Genomic DNA, 17593 nt, shown 5'->3' with positions numbered 1-17593 from the left:
CACATTATTAACGCGCGCCTCCCATCGACAGCTGGGCCTAGGGAGGCGAGCAGGCGGACGCGCAAGGACGCCACGTGCCATCCGCGGCCACGCAAACCTGGTCCAGATTTGGGCCGGGTTTGGGTCGTCCCGGACACCGCGGCCATCCGTATTTGCGATACGTGGCCGCGTTGGGCCACGGTTTTGTCCGTTTTCACCCATCTAAACACGCTGGTGCAGGATGGGTCGCCGCGTTGGAGATGTCCTTAGAGCGGCGTATACCTAATATTTTTTTTTTACGTACCAAGAGCGCAAGTGAGAGGAATCGGGGGCCCTGCTAGGAATGTGCAACAGCGCAAGAAGAACTCGGAGCGGCCATCGCTATCGTGCCTGTGCTGGACGGTGTGGAGTCCCTGTCTGCGTAATTCCATGGGGAGGAATGGAACGGGAGTGATGGCTAGCCACTGGACTTTGTGGATTTTCTTTTCCCTTTTCTCTCCATGCATGCATGATGAAAGGCTCTCCTCCTGCTCTACTCTACTCGTGCTATAGTGATGGACGGGAGATGGAAAGTTGTTGCATTTCCCCTCCTCTCACAATCTGCCCAAAAGGGGACAAGGGTGATCTACCAGTGTCAATATCTGCCCTTGAATTTATCAGAAAACATCTTGAATCTTGGTCATGCACCGCCAAGTTCTTGGAGCGATTTCCCATATGTAGGACAGCAGTCACATCATACCTCGAAACAGACTTGCGCCCACTTCATAAGTAAGACCAGACAGTCAAAACGATGCAAAGTGATGAAAGAACTCGCTTACAAAGCAGATTCAAGATAAGCAAAACAAAATAAAATATTATAAGAGTAGACACACCCTGAATAAGCAGCCAAGACTAATAATTAGAGATGCCATCACGTCTTCTTGTGAAACCACCGGGCATCATCGCGCCGCACCCAACTTCCTGAATAAGCCTTGAATTTGTTGGAGAGGGGCGCCTGCTCTCTCGCTCCGGGGCCGCGTAGAGCGTCGATCCGTCCAGCGCGGACGATGAGAATGAGAGCTGTGATAGCTAAATCACGGATGCATGTAAAATAGGAGGCCAACAAGAATGCCCAGGTCCAGCGTCGAAAGTTGTTGCATTTTCCCTCCTCTCACATTCTCACACCAAAAAAAAAGGAGTTAATCTACCAGCGTCAACATATGTCCATCGTTTCTTTCTTCAGAAAAGATGTTGAAACTTGGCCATGCTTTACACCGCCAAGTTTCGATGCAGTGGCATTGATTTTGCACACGTAGAAAGAACATGAGACCTTGACACATCCTTCCTCTCTTTTCTCCTCATGGTCCTGTGCGATGGCCGTTGTGCATGCCCCTGCTCTTCCCTTGTTGGTTGAGGGGTCAATGTCTAACTTCCAAAATTCACAACATATACATTCCCATGGTCCAAAGTTTCAGAGGGCAAAGTTAAAATTTCCACTTAATAAAAGTTCAATAAACAATCTGGAGTGCTAATAGCTACGTGAACGCTAAGCTCATCAGATCGCGTTATCTGCACCAAACCTTGAGCTGGTGGTGGCAGGTAGGTCCACGCCTTAATATGTCAGATTACCGTTAGACCCCCACATCGCATGTTCACCTTGCTGACACGCCTCGAGAGCCCATCAGCTAGCTTCCAGCCATGACAGGTCACAACCCACATCTTCACAGATGGCCTTTCTTAAGTAGCACGTCGGCAAGGCCAAGGCAGCCCCCGGCCGGCGAGACTTTCCGGCGGATTCATTATGGTCTGGTCGGTCGTGGCTCACTGGCTCATGTGCGTGCGATCAATTGATTCAGCGAGGATCGCTCTCCGACATTTGTCCTCTCGTGATTACTGTTTAGATGTTTAGTATACTGGTACTCAGAGGATTCATGAGGCTGATTCTGGCGGCTGCAGCCTGCAGATGCAGTGCCGCGACGTGCCTTTCCTGCAGCGGCAGGCAGGCCCAAAAGGACGGCAGCGAGTGCCTCCAGTCTCTCACATGCCCTGGATCACAACAGACTCAAATAAAAGTAGTAGGAGTACAATCATTTGTATATCAACCAAGGCACAGTGCCCAGGATGCAGCTTTTTTTTTGCAGAAAATAAAGAAGAAATTATGTGATACCGGCTATCCTGATTTGCTTTGTCATAACAAAAATAGCACATCAGTCAAGCTAACATTCAGATTAAACTGACACGGGGCTAAAATTGCTGGGGAAAAATTAGGAACACTGGGTTCAAACAATGACCACGCAGTTTTGATCCAGGTTCAGACAATGGCTCACAGCCAGTGCGTCACTCGGGTCAGTTTCAAAAAAAAAAACCCCTAGCTCTTGCTGCATAGGGATTGGAGATTTCCCAGCAGGCATACGGATCATTCAGCATGGAAGGAAATGTGACCAGCTCAACACAACCCCTAGCTCTTGCTGCATTGTGCCTGCAAGGACTAGAGTTCTAGTTTGCGATTACAGAGGTTACAGATTTCCTAGTGGGCATCAGGACCAGTTTTGTGAATAGCTAGGGAGTTCACCATTGCGAAACCCGCCGTCTCAACGCAGTTTGGAGAATCCTTGTGGAATCTGGTACGAATTGTGGAGGATGCTGCTAGTTACAAAAAGGAAACCCATGTGTTTTAAGTATTTAAACTGATAGCATAAGCAAGGTAGATTGGTATCAATGTCAAAACACGCAATTAGCCAGACACGAGTGAGAATAGAATGCTCCACGAAAGCTCTATGGTTTGCAATTATCAGTCTCTTCACATTTCCAGTAAACTAGTCCATTAAACTGTTCAATGGTTTCATCAGTAGACAACTTACACCTCTACATACACACACCATGCATGCACCCTTGGTTCACCTGCTGCTTTGAAAAAACATAATAAAATTACATATAAATCAACACAAGGTTCTATGCATTCAAACACATCACATTCAGCTTCAAAATACTGTAGAAGATATTCAGACAGCATCAGTATGGTACAGTACAGTACAGCAACATTTTCTAACATGGTCAACGCCATCCATTTAGTTACAAGATGCAACAATAACTTAAAAGATGAACTTGGTGCCACTATAGTTAGCACTTGTGATATAAAAACCACTCAAATGGCATATAATGATGAAGATAGCCCACGAAAGCGCTAAGGTGCGCATACAGAAGGTCAACCAGCCAGTCATCTACAGAGATCTATTATGCAACATCCTTCATGATGAAGAATAAAACCCTAAACTCTCGGACTTCGGACTAGCAAAGCTCATACCTGTTGGGTAGAAGAAAAACATCTCATCACAAATGATGGGCAAAAATGGGTACTGTGCTCAAGAATACATAAGAACAGGCAGGCTAACTATCAACAGATATGGAGCCACTAGGGCATCAATGGTTAAATCTTGGTTAAGTGGGTGCATACGTTTTGTTTACAATGCACACGATTCACTTGCCATAGTAAAATGCTTAGTTAGATTTTATTTACTTAAGATAAATTCATGATTGATCAACAGGCAAAGCTCATGAGGAGGAACAGGAGGAGGCACTATGAGCCAACTAGACCCTTCTTCTCAGAGGTGATTTGAGAAAGACTGTGAGCTTGTAGTAATGTGCCTAACGCTATACAGCTATAGGAGGAAGCCTCTATTAGCCCATATATGAGTGATGCTGCTGTTACATTAGCAGTACTCTACCCCAAAAGAAACAGGTTGAAGGCCCTTAATTAAGTAGTAGCAGCAGTAAAAGATGAGAGCACTTCGGATCGTCAACAAGCTGTTGCCGATGCAATAGCAAGCAGAAACAGAAGCCCAATTCTAGGAAAGACAACTCAGTCTTAGTGCATTACTGCGTTATATCCCCCGTTGAAACCAAAACAAGTAAAAAGTGGCAGTGGTACCATGCAAAGGTTTTTAGGTTACCTTGACATGTAGCTTTTCAGTATTGTGTCATATTAGATATACCAGGGAATCTAGTTCAATAACTAGCACAGATGACCTGGTGTAGATTGGCACAGACAACTAACTAATAAACACCAAAATGAAGATCTGAAAACAGCAAGAGAAGAATATAAAAGAAAAGTTCCAGGGAAACTAGCATCGCATATATCACTAAGAGAAAGGGTTGGATTCAAACCTTGTGTGTGGAGACAGTGTGAAGGGGCGATGTCCAAAGAGTGTGCGCCTTGTAGCCATGCACCACCACTGTGGCACTACCACCCAACTCGATCATGGTGAGCCGACTGAACAGAACACATGTTCTCATTGTCGAGAAGGATCTCGAAACCCCGCCAAACTTTTATCTGCTGCTCCAGTGCATCAACTGACTCCATCAAAAAATTGGTACATTGAAGGGAGCAATTTTATTTGTTCTTGATATTTCCCTTTATTTGAAAACAGAGAAATCAACAACGAAGTAGTTGAAGCTTCAAGTGAGATGTTCTTGCCAGCAACTTTAGACATATAATTTCCAGCCTTAACTATCTCACCTTTTTCCAATAATAGTCTAACGATATCATTTAAAAGGCGAGAGCTCGGAACGCAACCACTCTTCTCCATTGATAAAAACATATTGTCAGCTTCTTCCACTGATCCTTCTTTTAGAAGATTTTGTATCATAACTCCAAAAGTAGAAGCATTAGGTACCAACCCACTGTCTGGAATTGCAGCAAACAGGTCTTTAGCTTCTTCTCTTCTCCGAACCTTGTATATTGCATTGAGAATGGTATTGAATATTGCAATATCGAACTTCACATTCATTGCACGTAATTTCTGGAACATGGTGATTGCTTCGTCAGCACAATTATTTCTACAAAGTCCTGCAACGATTATACTGTATGTGGAAATGTGCACTGTTATTCCACTTTCGATCATCTCTCGGAACCTTTTCTTTGCAGCAACAGTTTGCCCAGCACGAAATAACCCATCCAGTATGATGTCATATGTGACAGTAGTAGGTTTAACTCTCTTATGCAACATTTTGCTGAACATATTTAACGCATCATCGATATTCCCGCTTCTCATATAGCCATTAACAAGTGTACTATATGTAACAACATCAGGCTCAATGCCAACTGATATCATGGCATCAAGTACTCTGCATGCTTCCTCCATTTTGCCAACTAAGCAATATCCATCAATCAGTGAACTAAATGTAATAACATTAGGCCTCTCGCCTACATCTATAACCAAGTTCAAGATATTGTGTGCATCCATAACCCTTCCTTCTTTGCATAGGCTGTTCATTATTGAACTGAAAAATACAATGTTGGGACAAGGAATACCTTTTTTCATCATTTCAGCAACCAACTCCTTAGCTTTCACCAAATCACCATGCAAACAAAAACCCTGAATCAAGGAGTTATAAATAGCTGCGTTTGGCTGTAGTCCCATAGCAATCATCTGATTGAATTTGTCAATAGCATGATCCAGCCTACCCATTCTACAAAGTGCAGCTATTACAGATAAATAGGTGCAGGCATCCGGACTCACGCCCTGTCCTTGCATTTCGGTAAATATGAGCATAGCTTCATCCATCATCCCGCATTTAGCATATGCATCAATTAATATTGTAAAAACATGGCAGTTGGCTACAATACCATTGCTTGCCATTGAATTAAAGAGATTAATCATATCAACAAAGCATCCTTCAGAGGCATACCCGTGAAGCAGAATAGAGTATGAGAAGATATCTGGCTTCTGCTGGCCCTTGGCAGCCATGGAATAGAAAATTTCTGCAGCTTCTTTGGTATTTCCATGCTTGCAAAGGGAGGCCATGAATGAGTTCCAAGTAACAGTATCTGGTATAAGACCCTGCCTTGTCATTTCTCTGAACATCTTAGTTGCCTCCTTCCACCGGCCCAAAGTGGTATATCCATGGATCATGGCAGTACATGTCACTACATTTGGTTGAACACCGTTGTCAACCATCTGCCAAAAGAACAACTCTGCCTTGTCCATTGCTCTGGCCTTGCACAGCGCATCAATAACCAAGCTATACGTGACCACATCTGACACGATCCCTTGCTGCATCATTTCATGGAATAGAGTGCATGCCTTACCTACTTCTCCTTCCTTAAAGAAACCGTGGATGACGGTGTTATATGCCACCACGTTGAGGGAGCAGGTACCTCCTTCTTTTGCGATCATCTGCAGCAGGTCAAGTGCTCGCTGGCTCCTCCTTTCGTCGCATAAGCTCTTCAGGACAATGGAGTATGAGAAGGCATTATGCACACAGCCGAGCTCAGGCATCGGATGAAACAACAGGTTAACAGCCTCATCTGTCCGTTTCGCGTAGCAGAGGCACTTGAGGAGGGTGCTGGTGACGGTCTCATTTGACTTCAGGCCTGTCCTTAGGAGGCGGCCGAAGAAGGCAAGCCCTAGTTCCGGGCGGCGAGTGCGGCAGCAGCAGTTCATGAGGATGCCGTACGTGAAGATTGTGGGCGGCGCCACCTGCATGCCGGCTTCTGCTCGACAGACACGGTTGAAGAGGGAAAGGACGAGGGCGGGGCCATCTCTGCAGGCTGTAGATTCTGGCTCACGGGAGAGGGCGGCTAGGAAGCTATCCAGAGAGCGCTCGGGAACCGGAGTGGCCTGCCGTAGCAATTCATCGAACAGCTGGTGTGCGTCTTCTGGGCTGAGCGTGCCAGCCCGGACGCGCTCTGTGGCCGAAGCAAAGGCGGCCTGGGGAGACCAGGAGGGTGAGGCCAGCGAGGTGGAGTTGGAGGAGGAGGACAAGCGGCGGCGGAGGCGGAGGTGGATGCGGGACATCGGCGTGCTGGAGTAGAGCCGAGGCATCGGCGTAATCTACAGCGGCGGGGCAGCCCAGCCCCACCCACGAGGCGGAGTGGTGCGTCCAGCGTCAGGGATCCACCCCCGGCGGCCGCGGTGGCCGGCGCGGCGAGCTCCCTACCGGCGAGACGATGCGACGATGTTTTCCTCCAGGCTCACTTCCGCTGGACGCTGTGTTGGCAGGTTATTTTGGGCTTTACAGGCTCAGTTTAGCATTGTCTCCATTTTCTTTTATTTTTTTTTGGCACACAATGATGTTGTGCTTGTGCTCTGGAATCAACATATCAATGATTCTGACTTCTTGTTTAACATAAAAAAAAGGGGCTTTCAATATCGGCAACATGCTCATGAAGCATGTTTTATCTTTTGATTCGTCGTACTTAAAAAGGGGCTTGCACATCTTGTGAGGTTGCAAATTCTTGGCCTGCAAACATTGATACGCTTAAGTAAATAATACACAAATGGCACGGTTCTACGGCTTATACCATGTTTTGGAACTCAGGCAGGCAAGAAAAGGCAGAATAGAAGAATATGTGCTCAGGTTGCACTGTGCTTTTCAAGATTGACGACCAAATCAAGAAACAGTTGATATATACTACAGGAATCACTATCAAGAACCAAGAACCACACTCCCTAGGACTGAGCACTCGATCCCAAGCAGTATAAGTTTAGACGGGCGTGACAAACTGTTGGAAACAACATCAAATAAACAAACAAATATGAATGCTAAACAAACAATCAAATATGATCATGCATTACTAATTCTGTCACTCGGCAGTTTCCTTGATCAACTAGCTACCTGTAATAATACTGTATTTGTTTCTTGAATCAAGTCAAAAGCTTTACACGTCTGCTGGTGCCTCTGTGTGGCACAACTCTGTTCATCCTACGTTCTACAGGAGACTAGTTCTTCCAAGAAAATTGAAAAAAGAATAAGCTTTTCTGATTTTCAAGAACGGCCAGGGAAATCAAGAATCAGTCGATCTCGGTTCTACCTCGAACCAAGAACAAAGAAAGAATCAAGAGAAGCCGAACACCAGGGTTGGTTCACGCAGGCGCGTCGGCGGCGGACAACGGAGCGGCCTTCTTGTCGACGAGGCAGCGGACGGCGTCCCTGAGTTTCCGGAGCGCCCTCTCGAACTCCGGCAGCTCCGCCTCCCCGAGCGCCCCCGCGTCGGCCTCCCACCACCCCGCCCTCCCCGCCTCCGCCACGGCCAGCTTCACCTTGCCTCCGATAGCCTTCATCCGCGCCTTCTCCGCCGCCGCCAGCGCCTCGGCTTCCTTGAGCTCCCGCCGCCTCGCCGCCAGGTCGCCGAGATCAAGAGCGGCGTCGCCGGGGAGCGGCTCGCTGCCGTCGTCTTTGTGGCGGCGGAGCACGGCGTCGACGGAGGGGCTGCCGAAGGCGAAGGCGCTGCCGCTCTCGGAGAAGACGACGACGGCCGTGTCGACGCCGAAGCACGCAGAGAGGTCGGCGGCGTAGGCGAAGAGCGTCGGGCGGCGCTTCGAGAAGGTCACCTGCCGCTGGGCGCGGTCCTCTATCAGCTTCGTCGTGTCGATCCGCTGCCGCCCCGCCGTCTTTTTGGCCATCGCCGGAGCTCGCGAGCGACAGAGCGGTCGAGCGGAGGAAGGGGATTTGAGCTGAGGAGGGAGCAAATCTTGGTCTTGCGAATCGAAATTGGAGAGGGAGGGATCGATGGGGGCGGCGCCGAAGCGAGGCGCAGTCTCAAGCGAAGTAGAGCCGGGCCGGCCCATTTACAACAAGATCTGCTAAAAAAACTCCGCTAAAAAAATACTAAAAAAAGCTGACAAATAAGAAAATGAGTCTGTACTCCTTGTAGCAGCTATAGCCATGCCATGCTAGATATTTTATTGTTTTAAAAATAATCATTTTTTATTTTACATTCATGCCTTTTTAATTTTTATTAAGAGAAATGAAAACTTTGAACCTTTGAACATTTTCTAAATACAAAAACTATTTTTTCCATACCCATGATTTTTCTGAACCAGCAAGGAAATACATTTGAACGCTGGGAACTTTTTCAGAACTCCTGAAGAATTTCCGAACCGGTGAATATTCTTTTGAATGTTGGCAATTTAATTTTTTGAGCACTTGATCGTTTTCTCGAACCCATGAACATTTCGTCAAACTCATGAACATTTTTAGACACATCTTGAATGTTTTTGAACCGGTGAATATTTTTATGAATCCGGCAGAAGCATTTTTTGAGCCATGTGCTTTTTAAGAAAGTAATGAACATTTTTCCGAACTAAAGCGACATATTTTTGAACCTACTGGATATTCTTTTTTAACCCGTTAACATTTTCTGGAATCCACACCAATACCCGTGAACATTTTGTTTTCTAACATATGAATTGGAAATGAATTTCTGATCTCAGGTGCATAAGCTCCCTTTATCAAAAATAAATTTTGAATTGTTCAAAGATGTAAAGATTTTTTGGCACGTATATGTACACATTCTATGTGCGCCCACAAAGTTTCGATGAAAATCGATATTTTTGTTCCCTGTGTAAAAAGAAAAAATTGTCTCGATAAATGCCTTATTCTAGCACTAAATTTGTCGTTTTACACAGGCTGCGCAAAAAGTTGATTTATGCTAAAACAACTTAATAGCACGTAGGATGTGGAGATTTACATGCGAATCAAATGTTGATCCATATGCAGTGCTGGAGGGTTCTGGTCAGGCAGAGGGACCGGGCGATGCTGGACGTGGCGGTGGACGACGTCAGGAGACTCTACGCGAGACTGCGAGAAAACCATTGATGGTCCGTCTAGTTGAGTTTATATGCATTGAGTTGAAGTCTGTCCCTGTATACCCTTGCATCCATCTATAAAGTAACAAATGAGTATTTGTTAGCTCTTCTGCTCAATACAGTAGTAGCAAGCTTAGAGCATCTCCAGTCGCGTCCCCTAAACCGTCCCTCAAACCGCGCCGGATCGAGCGTTTGAGGGACGTGTGATACGTCCAAAACGTATCTACTTTCCCGAACACTTTTGCTATTGTTTTCCCTCTAATTTGTGTATTTTAGATACAACTAACATGGACTAACGCTGTTTTCAGCAGAACTGCTCTGGTGTCTCGTTTTTGTGCAGAAATACAACTTTCAGGAAAATCCTCGGAATTTATGCGGAAGGTCCTATTTTCCCAGAATATTGGCGGAGCCGAAGGGCAACCAGGTGGGGGCCCGAGGGCCCCACACGCTAGGCCGGCGCGGCCCAGGAGGGGGGCGCGCGGCCCTAGTGTGTGGCGGCCTCGGCTGGCCCCCGACGCCCTCCTTCGGACTACTTATTGCCTTCGACCTAAAAACGCACGGGGGATAGTCGAAGTCGCCAGAAACCATCCGGTACGCCGCCACCGTCGCGAAACTCCGTCTCGGGACCGAAACTCCATTCTGGCACCTCGCCGGGACGGGGAATTGGAGGAGATCATCGCCATCATCACCACCGACGCCTCTCCATCGACCAGCCATGTTTCCCCCATCCATGTGTGAGTAATTCCCCCGCTGTAGGCTGAAGGGGATGGTAGGGATTGGATGAGATTGGTCATGTAATAGTCATAAGATTGTTAGGGCATGGTGCCTAGTATCCGTAGATGTTACTTTTATGATATTGTTGCAACTTGTTATGCTTAATGCTTGTCACTAGGGCCCGAGTGCCATGATCTCAGATCTGAACATGTTATTGATTCATGAAGATATTCGTTGTTTATGATCTTACCTGCAAGTTGTATACACATGTCGTTGTCCGGAACCCGAGGCCCCAAAGTGACGAAATTGGGACAACCGGAGGGAAGGCGGTGATGTGAGGATCACATGTGTTCACGGAGTGTTAATGCTTTGCTCCGGTACTCTATTAAAAGGAGTACCTTAATATCCAGATGAGATTCCCTAGAGGCCCGGCTGCCACCGTGCTGGTAGGACAAAAGATGTTGTGCAAGTTTCTCATTGCGAGCACGTACGACTATATATGGAACACATGCCTATTGATTGATTAGTACTTGGATACCGTTTTATTATTATCCGCAAATGCCCTGCTTTGATTGTTACATGAGTTTCTCTCATCCATGCAACGCCCGTTCATCCATCCCTGTGCCTACGGTATTTTAATCCTCGTTGTTTACTATAATCACTACTGTTGTCTTTGTTACTCTGCTCGTTGTTATTTCACTATCGATACTTGCTATAAAGCTGTTACTATCGATAAACTCTTGCGAGCAAGTCTGTTTCCAGTGCGGCTGAATTGACAACTCCGCTTGTTAAGGCTTTCAAGTATTCTTTGTCTCCCCTTGTGTCGAATCAATAAATTGGGTTTTACTTCCCGCGAAGACCGTTGCGATCCCTTATACTTGTGGGTCATCAAGACTATTTTCCGGCGCCGTTGCCGGGGAGCATAGCTTTATTTGGAAGTTCACTTGGATTGATATTGTTCGCTGCAAATTCTCCATCATGGGTAAACCTCGCGATACTAAGGTCGCCATATTACCATCCACTACAAGAAAAGGTACAACTGCGAGTACCTCTGCTGCTCTTGATTCACCATCTGTGATAAGTAAACTTGTTTCACCACCACAAGCTTCAAATGTTGGTACTTCTGCTGAATCTGAAAATTCCTCTTATAATTTTGATGATGCTTCTACTGTGCTTGATAATGATGATTCGTTAGGATCTTTTCTAGATGCTGCAATTGCTAGGTCTAGACAAATTGAAAATACTGAAACTCCTAATGAAAATGCTGCTACACCTGTTAATTCACCTGAGTCTGTCGAATACTCTAGTGATGATCTTGATGAAGATTATGTGGAACTTGATGATGATTTTATTGAAAAATGCAATGCTACTACTGATGCAAGAAAAATTAAAAAGTTGCTTGCAGAACATACTTCGTTAGATATAAAGCTGTCTCCCGATCCTAAATTTGCCACATCTCCTATAAACATTAAGGATAAGGATTATGATTTTTCTCTTGATCTATCTCATATAGCTATTGTTGAGAAAACACCCTTTTGTGGTACTGAAAAAGAAAGTGCTGTTGAACACATGATTGAGCTATCTACTCTGAGTAGCTTGTTTTCTGATGATGCTAAGAAGCGTACTTATTTTGTTGCTAAAATTTTTCCATTCTCATTAAAGGATAACGCTAAAACTTGGTATAATAGTTTGCCACCTGATTCTATTAATAGTCCAAAAGAATTGCTTGATGTTTTCTTCCGAAAATACTTTCCTGCTAGTGGTCAACATATTGCTTTGCAGAGAATTTATAATTTTGACCAGGAAGATGGAGAGAAATTACCTGAAGCTTGGGCGAGATTTTGCTCTCTTATTAGAGCTCGGCCTGAACATGATTTGGAAAAGCATGATTTACTTGATATATTTTATAGTGGACTAACCATTGAGTCTAGGGCATACCTGGATAGTTGTGCTTGGTTGTGTTTTCGGGAAAAGAACTCCGGACGACGCTCGAAGAATTATTGGCTAAAATAGGCCGGAATCATGATGATTGGACTACACCTGAACCAACCCCAACACCGATACTTGAAGAAGAGGGGTATGATTAAATTAAATGATGAAGATATGGGGAAGCTAAGAAGTCTCTTAAGGAGAAGGGTATTAAACTCTGAAGATGTGAAGAATTTACCTCCCATAGAAGATTTATGTAAGATAACTCCCCCTTCATCCATGATTGAGGTACACTCTCTTGAACGCTTTACTAGAGAAGATATTCCGTATTCAAAACCTCCTGCACAATGCTTAGATGAGTTTGATAATTATATTGTTAAGCAAGAAAATTTCAATATGAGAATAGAGAATCATTTAATGGAAAATTCTCAAGCTATTAGTGAATTGCATGGTATTGTGGAGAGAACCTCCAATGATGTTAAGATGCTTGTTAAACACTTTCATATGGTTCAAACTCAAATTGATCAACTCACTAAAGTGCAAAATGACTTGTTGGAAAATAATTCTAAAGAAAAACATGCTTATGAAGTAACAACTAGAGCCGGTGTTTCTACCCAGGATCCTCTATATCCTGAAGGGCATCCCAAAAGAGTTGAACAAGATTCTCAACGAATTGAAACTAGTGCTCCATCTAAGAAAAAGAAGAAGAAACATAAAAATGTTGTAGAATCCTCTGAACCTGTTAATGATCCTAATAGTATTTCTATTTCGATGCTTGAAACCGAAAGTGGTAATGAACATGATAAAGATAATGATAAGAATGATACTCCCGATAAAGAAGAGGTTGAAGAAGAACCTGAAAAGCATGCTAAAAATAAAAAGTACACTAAAGAAGATTTTATTGCTGAGAAACATGGTAATGAAAGAGAACCTTGGGTTCAAAAGCAAATGCCTTTTCCTGCTAAGAAATTAAAATCAAAGGAAGAAAATACTATAATAAATTTTGTGATTGGATGAAACCTTTATTCTTGCAAATCCCTTTGACTGATGCAATTAAATTGCCTCCTTATTCAAAGTATATGAAATATATTGTCACTAACAAAAGGAAAATTCCTAATGAGGAGATTTCCACTATGCTTGCTAATTACTCTTTCAATGGTAAGGTTCCAAAGAAGCTTGGCGACACAGGTATACCAACTATTCCTTGTTCCATCAAGAATAATTATGTTAGAACTGCTCTATGTGATTTGGGAGCGGGAGTTAGTGTGATGCCTTTTTCTCTTTATAAGAGACTTTATTCAGATAAGTTGATACCGACTGATATATCTTTGCAAATGGCTGATAAATCTACTGCTATTCCTGTTGGTGTATGTGAGGATGTTTCTGTTCAAGTTACTCAAAACTGCTTGATATTAACTGATTTTGTTGTGTTGGAAATGCCTGAAGATGATAATATGTCCATTATTCTTGGGAGACCCTTTCTTAATACTGTAGGGGCTGTTATTGATTGCAATAAAGGAAAAGTCACTTTTAATGTTGATGACAAGGAACATACTGTCTATTTCCCCAAGAAGACTGATAAAATATGTGGAGTTAATACAATTTCCAGTTCAAGAACCGTCAAAGTGGAAGTTATTGATTGTCCTATATATGATCTCAAAGAGGGATATCAAACTATTATGATTGGATCCGTATCAATACAATATAAGGTAATATGATTGATTTGAGGTTTATTTCTTCTTGTGACATGTAAAATTATTTGGTGGCAAGACTTGATCAACCTTGTTAACAAGTACATTTCATATGCATAGAAGAGCTAAACAACATTTCTTTCTTCCTCCACTTGATCTACTTGCTGTAGCACTTTTGTTTTGCAAAGTTCTTTAGTTAATTAGAGATTTCAAAATCTTTTTCTCGCAGTAATAATAAATTTAACACCCAGAAATGTGCATTTTTCAAAGTTTTCAAAAATTCGCAAAAATTACACCATTGGTCCTATTTTTCGACGAGACACCTGGGAACACCTGGGGATGACCAGTGGGGCACCCCAGGGTGGCACCCCACAGGCCGGCGCGGCCAGCAAGGGGGGCGCGGCACCCTGGCATGTGGGCCCCTCCTTGCCCCACTTCTTCATCTCTTTCACTCATTGCACTCTCTCTCCCGAAAAAACTCGCACCAGGTTCCTCTCACTCGCGTTTTTGCTCAAGAGCTCCAGATTTCTCGATCTCTTTGCTCAGCCCAGATTTCTGTCTGAAATTTGGCACATTTGCTCTCCGGTATGTGACTCCTCCGATTATCCAAGTAAACTTTTGTTTGATGGACTATATCTTGAATATTTTGCTGCTGTAGGTAACATGTTTAGTGAGCTTGCATGCTTGTTCTAAGTGGTAGAAACTAGTTTTGATGCATGATTAGTACTCTAGCAAGTTCCTATGATAGTTTTCCTCAATTATATGTCACCAAATCAAATTTTATATTGTTTGTTGAAAAATTTCAGAAAATAGAAAGGAGTAGGCACCAACTCAACCAACAAGAATTGGAGGTGCAACAGGTTATGAGAGTTCACCGCGAAGAAGGAGTATACCCCTCTTACTATCCGTGCGTTGACTTTATGAGAAGTGCAGGAATCTTGCAAGATGTTCAAAGTCTAATCTGTCGTGCAGGGTTGGATGATTTTGTTGTTGGTGAACCATGCCAATATGCAAAATTGACTATGTCTGTAGTGCAGGATTTTGAATTCAATTGGTCGCGATCTAACCCCATGGTTCGGTACAAAATTTATAATAAAACTGTCAACTTGCCATTCAATGATTTTTTGTAAGGGTATATTGCCCCTATGTGTGGTTTTGGTAATTAATGACAACCCCTATGGACTAATATTTTCATTGAGTTTATATGAAGGAATATTCCATAGGTACTACTTGTATTCCATGTGTTGGATTCAAGTATGGATGCCATGAAGATAAAGGTATACCTTGTGTATTGGCATCAAGATCATCGGTTTGAAGATACATATGTGATATGATCAAGAAGAAGAAATGAAGATGGAGTTCTTATGTGGAACTCAATATTAGCCATGCTCTATCTTATGAGAGTATGAGAAGGTACAAGGTTAAGTCGGGCAAGTTCAAGATGAGCATCTCAAGTGGATCACATGCTTGAAGCTTGCCGTCCATTTGGTGATAATGGACATGTGAAGATGTGCATCAATAGAGCTTTCCCATCATGGTGTATGGGGGAGCATTTGTGAGTCTTCACGAAGCAACAATGATCAAGTGAGGCATTCCGGCTTGAGTGGAGCTTGAAGAGCTATCATCAAGATCAAGCGGGATGCGCAAGGCAAAGGTATGGCCTTGCTAGGTTTTCCTTTTACCGGTCTCAAGGTGGTTGATGGGAGACCGGATTATAGGATACATAGCCGCACTATTAAGAGGGGCTTTCGGTTGAGTAACTTGATCACATCGTCTTAGGGAGCTCAATCCTTTGCATACTTTGCATATCCTTATTGCTTCTTGGTGTTTCTCTGTGTGAGGTTCTTGAGCTTGTTGCTAGCTTTACAACAAGCCCAAGTTCATCGAAAACGGAATCCGCATGCATCTTCTATTGCGTTTTCGAGTTTGGACGTCTTCACCGTTTCTTGACGGTGGGAGACTCCCTCTCTAAAATCATCTAAAATGTTCTGAGACGGTGGGGTTCTATTCGTCGTTACCTTTCCAACAAAATTGGTTTCAAGTCAATCGGAGTTCGGGAGCATTAGTTATTAAAGAAAAAGGAAAAGGAGAAAAGAATAAAAGGAAAAAGAAAAAGAAGGGGCCAGCCGACCGGCCGGTCTGACCGGACCGGCCACCGGCCCACCCGGTCCGCGACCGGACCCGGCACTGGTGCCATCCGGGCTGTGTCCAGGGGCTTCTGGCCCATGACCGGCCGCAGGCCCGGTCCACAACCGGCCTGCCCGGCGCACCCCCCGGCCTGACCGGATGCCTCGCTGGGCCGCCTCCGCCTCGCGCGGCCCACGCGGCCTGCGCAGCCCAGGAACCGCGCGCCCCCACGCCTAACTGCCGCTCAGTGCGCTCGCCAGCCTCGCCCGGTTGCTGGGCCGGTCGGACCGGACGGGCCGCCGGACTCCTCAGCGCCCAGTCCGGTCGGCCGGCCTGGCAACCGGCTGGGCCACTTTTTTCTGCCCGTTTTTCTTGCCTTTTTCTTGTCTTTTTCCTCCCAACGGTTTTATTTGCTCCTAGCTATAAATAGACCTTTCTTCCACCTTGAGCTCACAACTTCTTCCCCTTTCTCTCACCTCCATTGTTGCATTTGAAGAAGTTGCTCCCTCTCTTGTTCCCCCCATGATTCTTGCTCATATTTGAGGATTTGAGAGAGGAGATCTAGATCTACACTTCCACCAAACCATTTCTTCTCTAAGTGAGGGAATCTCTTGGGATCTAGATCTTGGAGTCTTTAGTTGACTTTCCCCCTTGTTCTTCCTCTCCAATCTCATCCTAGCATTCGTTGCTTTGGTGGGATTTGAGTGTGAAGGACTTGAACACCTCCGGTGTTCTTGCTTTGCATCATTGCATAGTGTTGAGCTCTCCACCACGATTTGTTCGAGTGAGAGACCATGAGCTTGTTACTCTTGGAGGGTGACCTCCTAGTTGGCTTGGTTGGTGTCCCGGTGATCTCTTCGTGGAAGATTGTGAAGGGGCCCGGGCTTCTCCTTCGTGGAGCTTGTGAAGTGGTTGTGGAGCTTGCCATCTCCGGAGCGGAGGAAAAGCTAACCATAAGGAAAGGGCCATTATCCTTCGTGGGTGTGGTTCGGAGAATAGGGTGAGCCTTCGTGGCGCGGGGAATCCTTCGTGGGACCTCCACTCCTCCAAACGTGACGTACCTTGTTGCAAAGCAAGGGAACACGGGAATACATCCTCGTCTCCGCGTGCCTCGGTTATTTCTATACCCGAGCTCTCTTTCCTTGTGATAGCCATCGTGCTTGAAGTATATATATCTTGCTATCACTTGTGCTACATATATCTTGTGCCTATCTTGCTTAGCTCTAGTTGCTATTGTTACACTTAGTTGAGCATAGCATATTTAGGGTTTGTGCTTGTAAACTAAACGATAGTTTAATTCCGCATTCTTACAAGACAAATCCGCAAGAGTTTGTAATTGCCTATTCACCCCCCCCCCCTCTAGGCGACATCTCGATCTTTCATTTTTGTGCAGCAATTAGAGTGCCGCAATGGGGATCATGCGAGAAGATAAGGGGATCGCCGCAAGAGTTCTTGGGCCTCTTCAAGATGATTTGTCATGGAAGAAGCTTCTCAGAGGATGGTGGTAAAATCAGTAGCATTCAACTCCCAGCTATTCGCTACTTTGCTTATTTCATCACCAAGTGCGTTCTAGCTAGAAAGAAT

At 44.8% G+C, this 17593-nt stretch overlaps 2 protein-coding genes across 2 annotated transcripts; both read right to left on the bottom strand.

The window, feature by feature from the left end:
• Positions 1–4202: 4202 nt before the first annotated feature.
• On the bottom strand, positions 4203–6761 carry LOC124646564 (protein Rf1, mitochondrial-like). The gene has a single exon (XM_047186667.1). It carries the CDS (start codon positions 6753–6755, stop codon positions 4305–4307), a length of 2451 nt encoding a protein of 816 aa, XP_047042623.1. The 5' UTR covers positions 6756–6761; the 3' UTR covers positions 4203–4304.
• Positions 6762–7823: 1062 nt separating this feature from the next.
• Positions 7824–8436, bottom strand: LOC124647104 (agamous-like MADS-box protein AGL61). Its single transcript, XM_047187089.1, has one exon. The coding sequence runs from the start codon at positions 8361–8363 to the stop codon at positions 7824–7826; it is 540 nt and encodes a 179-aa protein (XP_047043045.1). The 5' UTR covers positions 8364–8436.
• Between the last annotated feature and the right edge of the window lie 9157 nt (positions 8437–17593).

This window comes from Lolium rigidum, chromosome 4 (assembly GCF_022539505.1).
Source record: "Lolium rigidum isolate FL_2022 chromosome 4, APGP_CSIRO_Lrig_0.1, whole genome shotgun sequence".
Classification (NCBI taxonomy): Eukaryota; Viridiplantae; Streptophyta; class Magnoliopsida; order Poales; family Poaceae; genus Lolium; species Lolium rigidum.
Note: the sequence above shows the minus strand (reverse complement) of the source record. Positions and strands in the feature narration are given on the sequence as shown.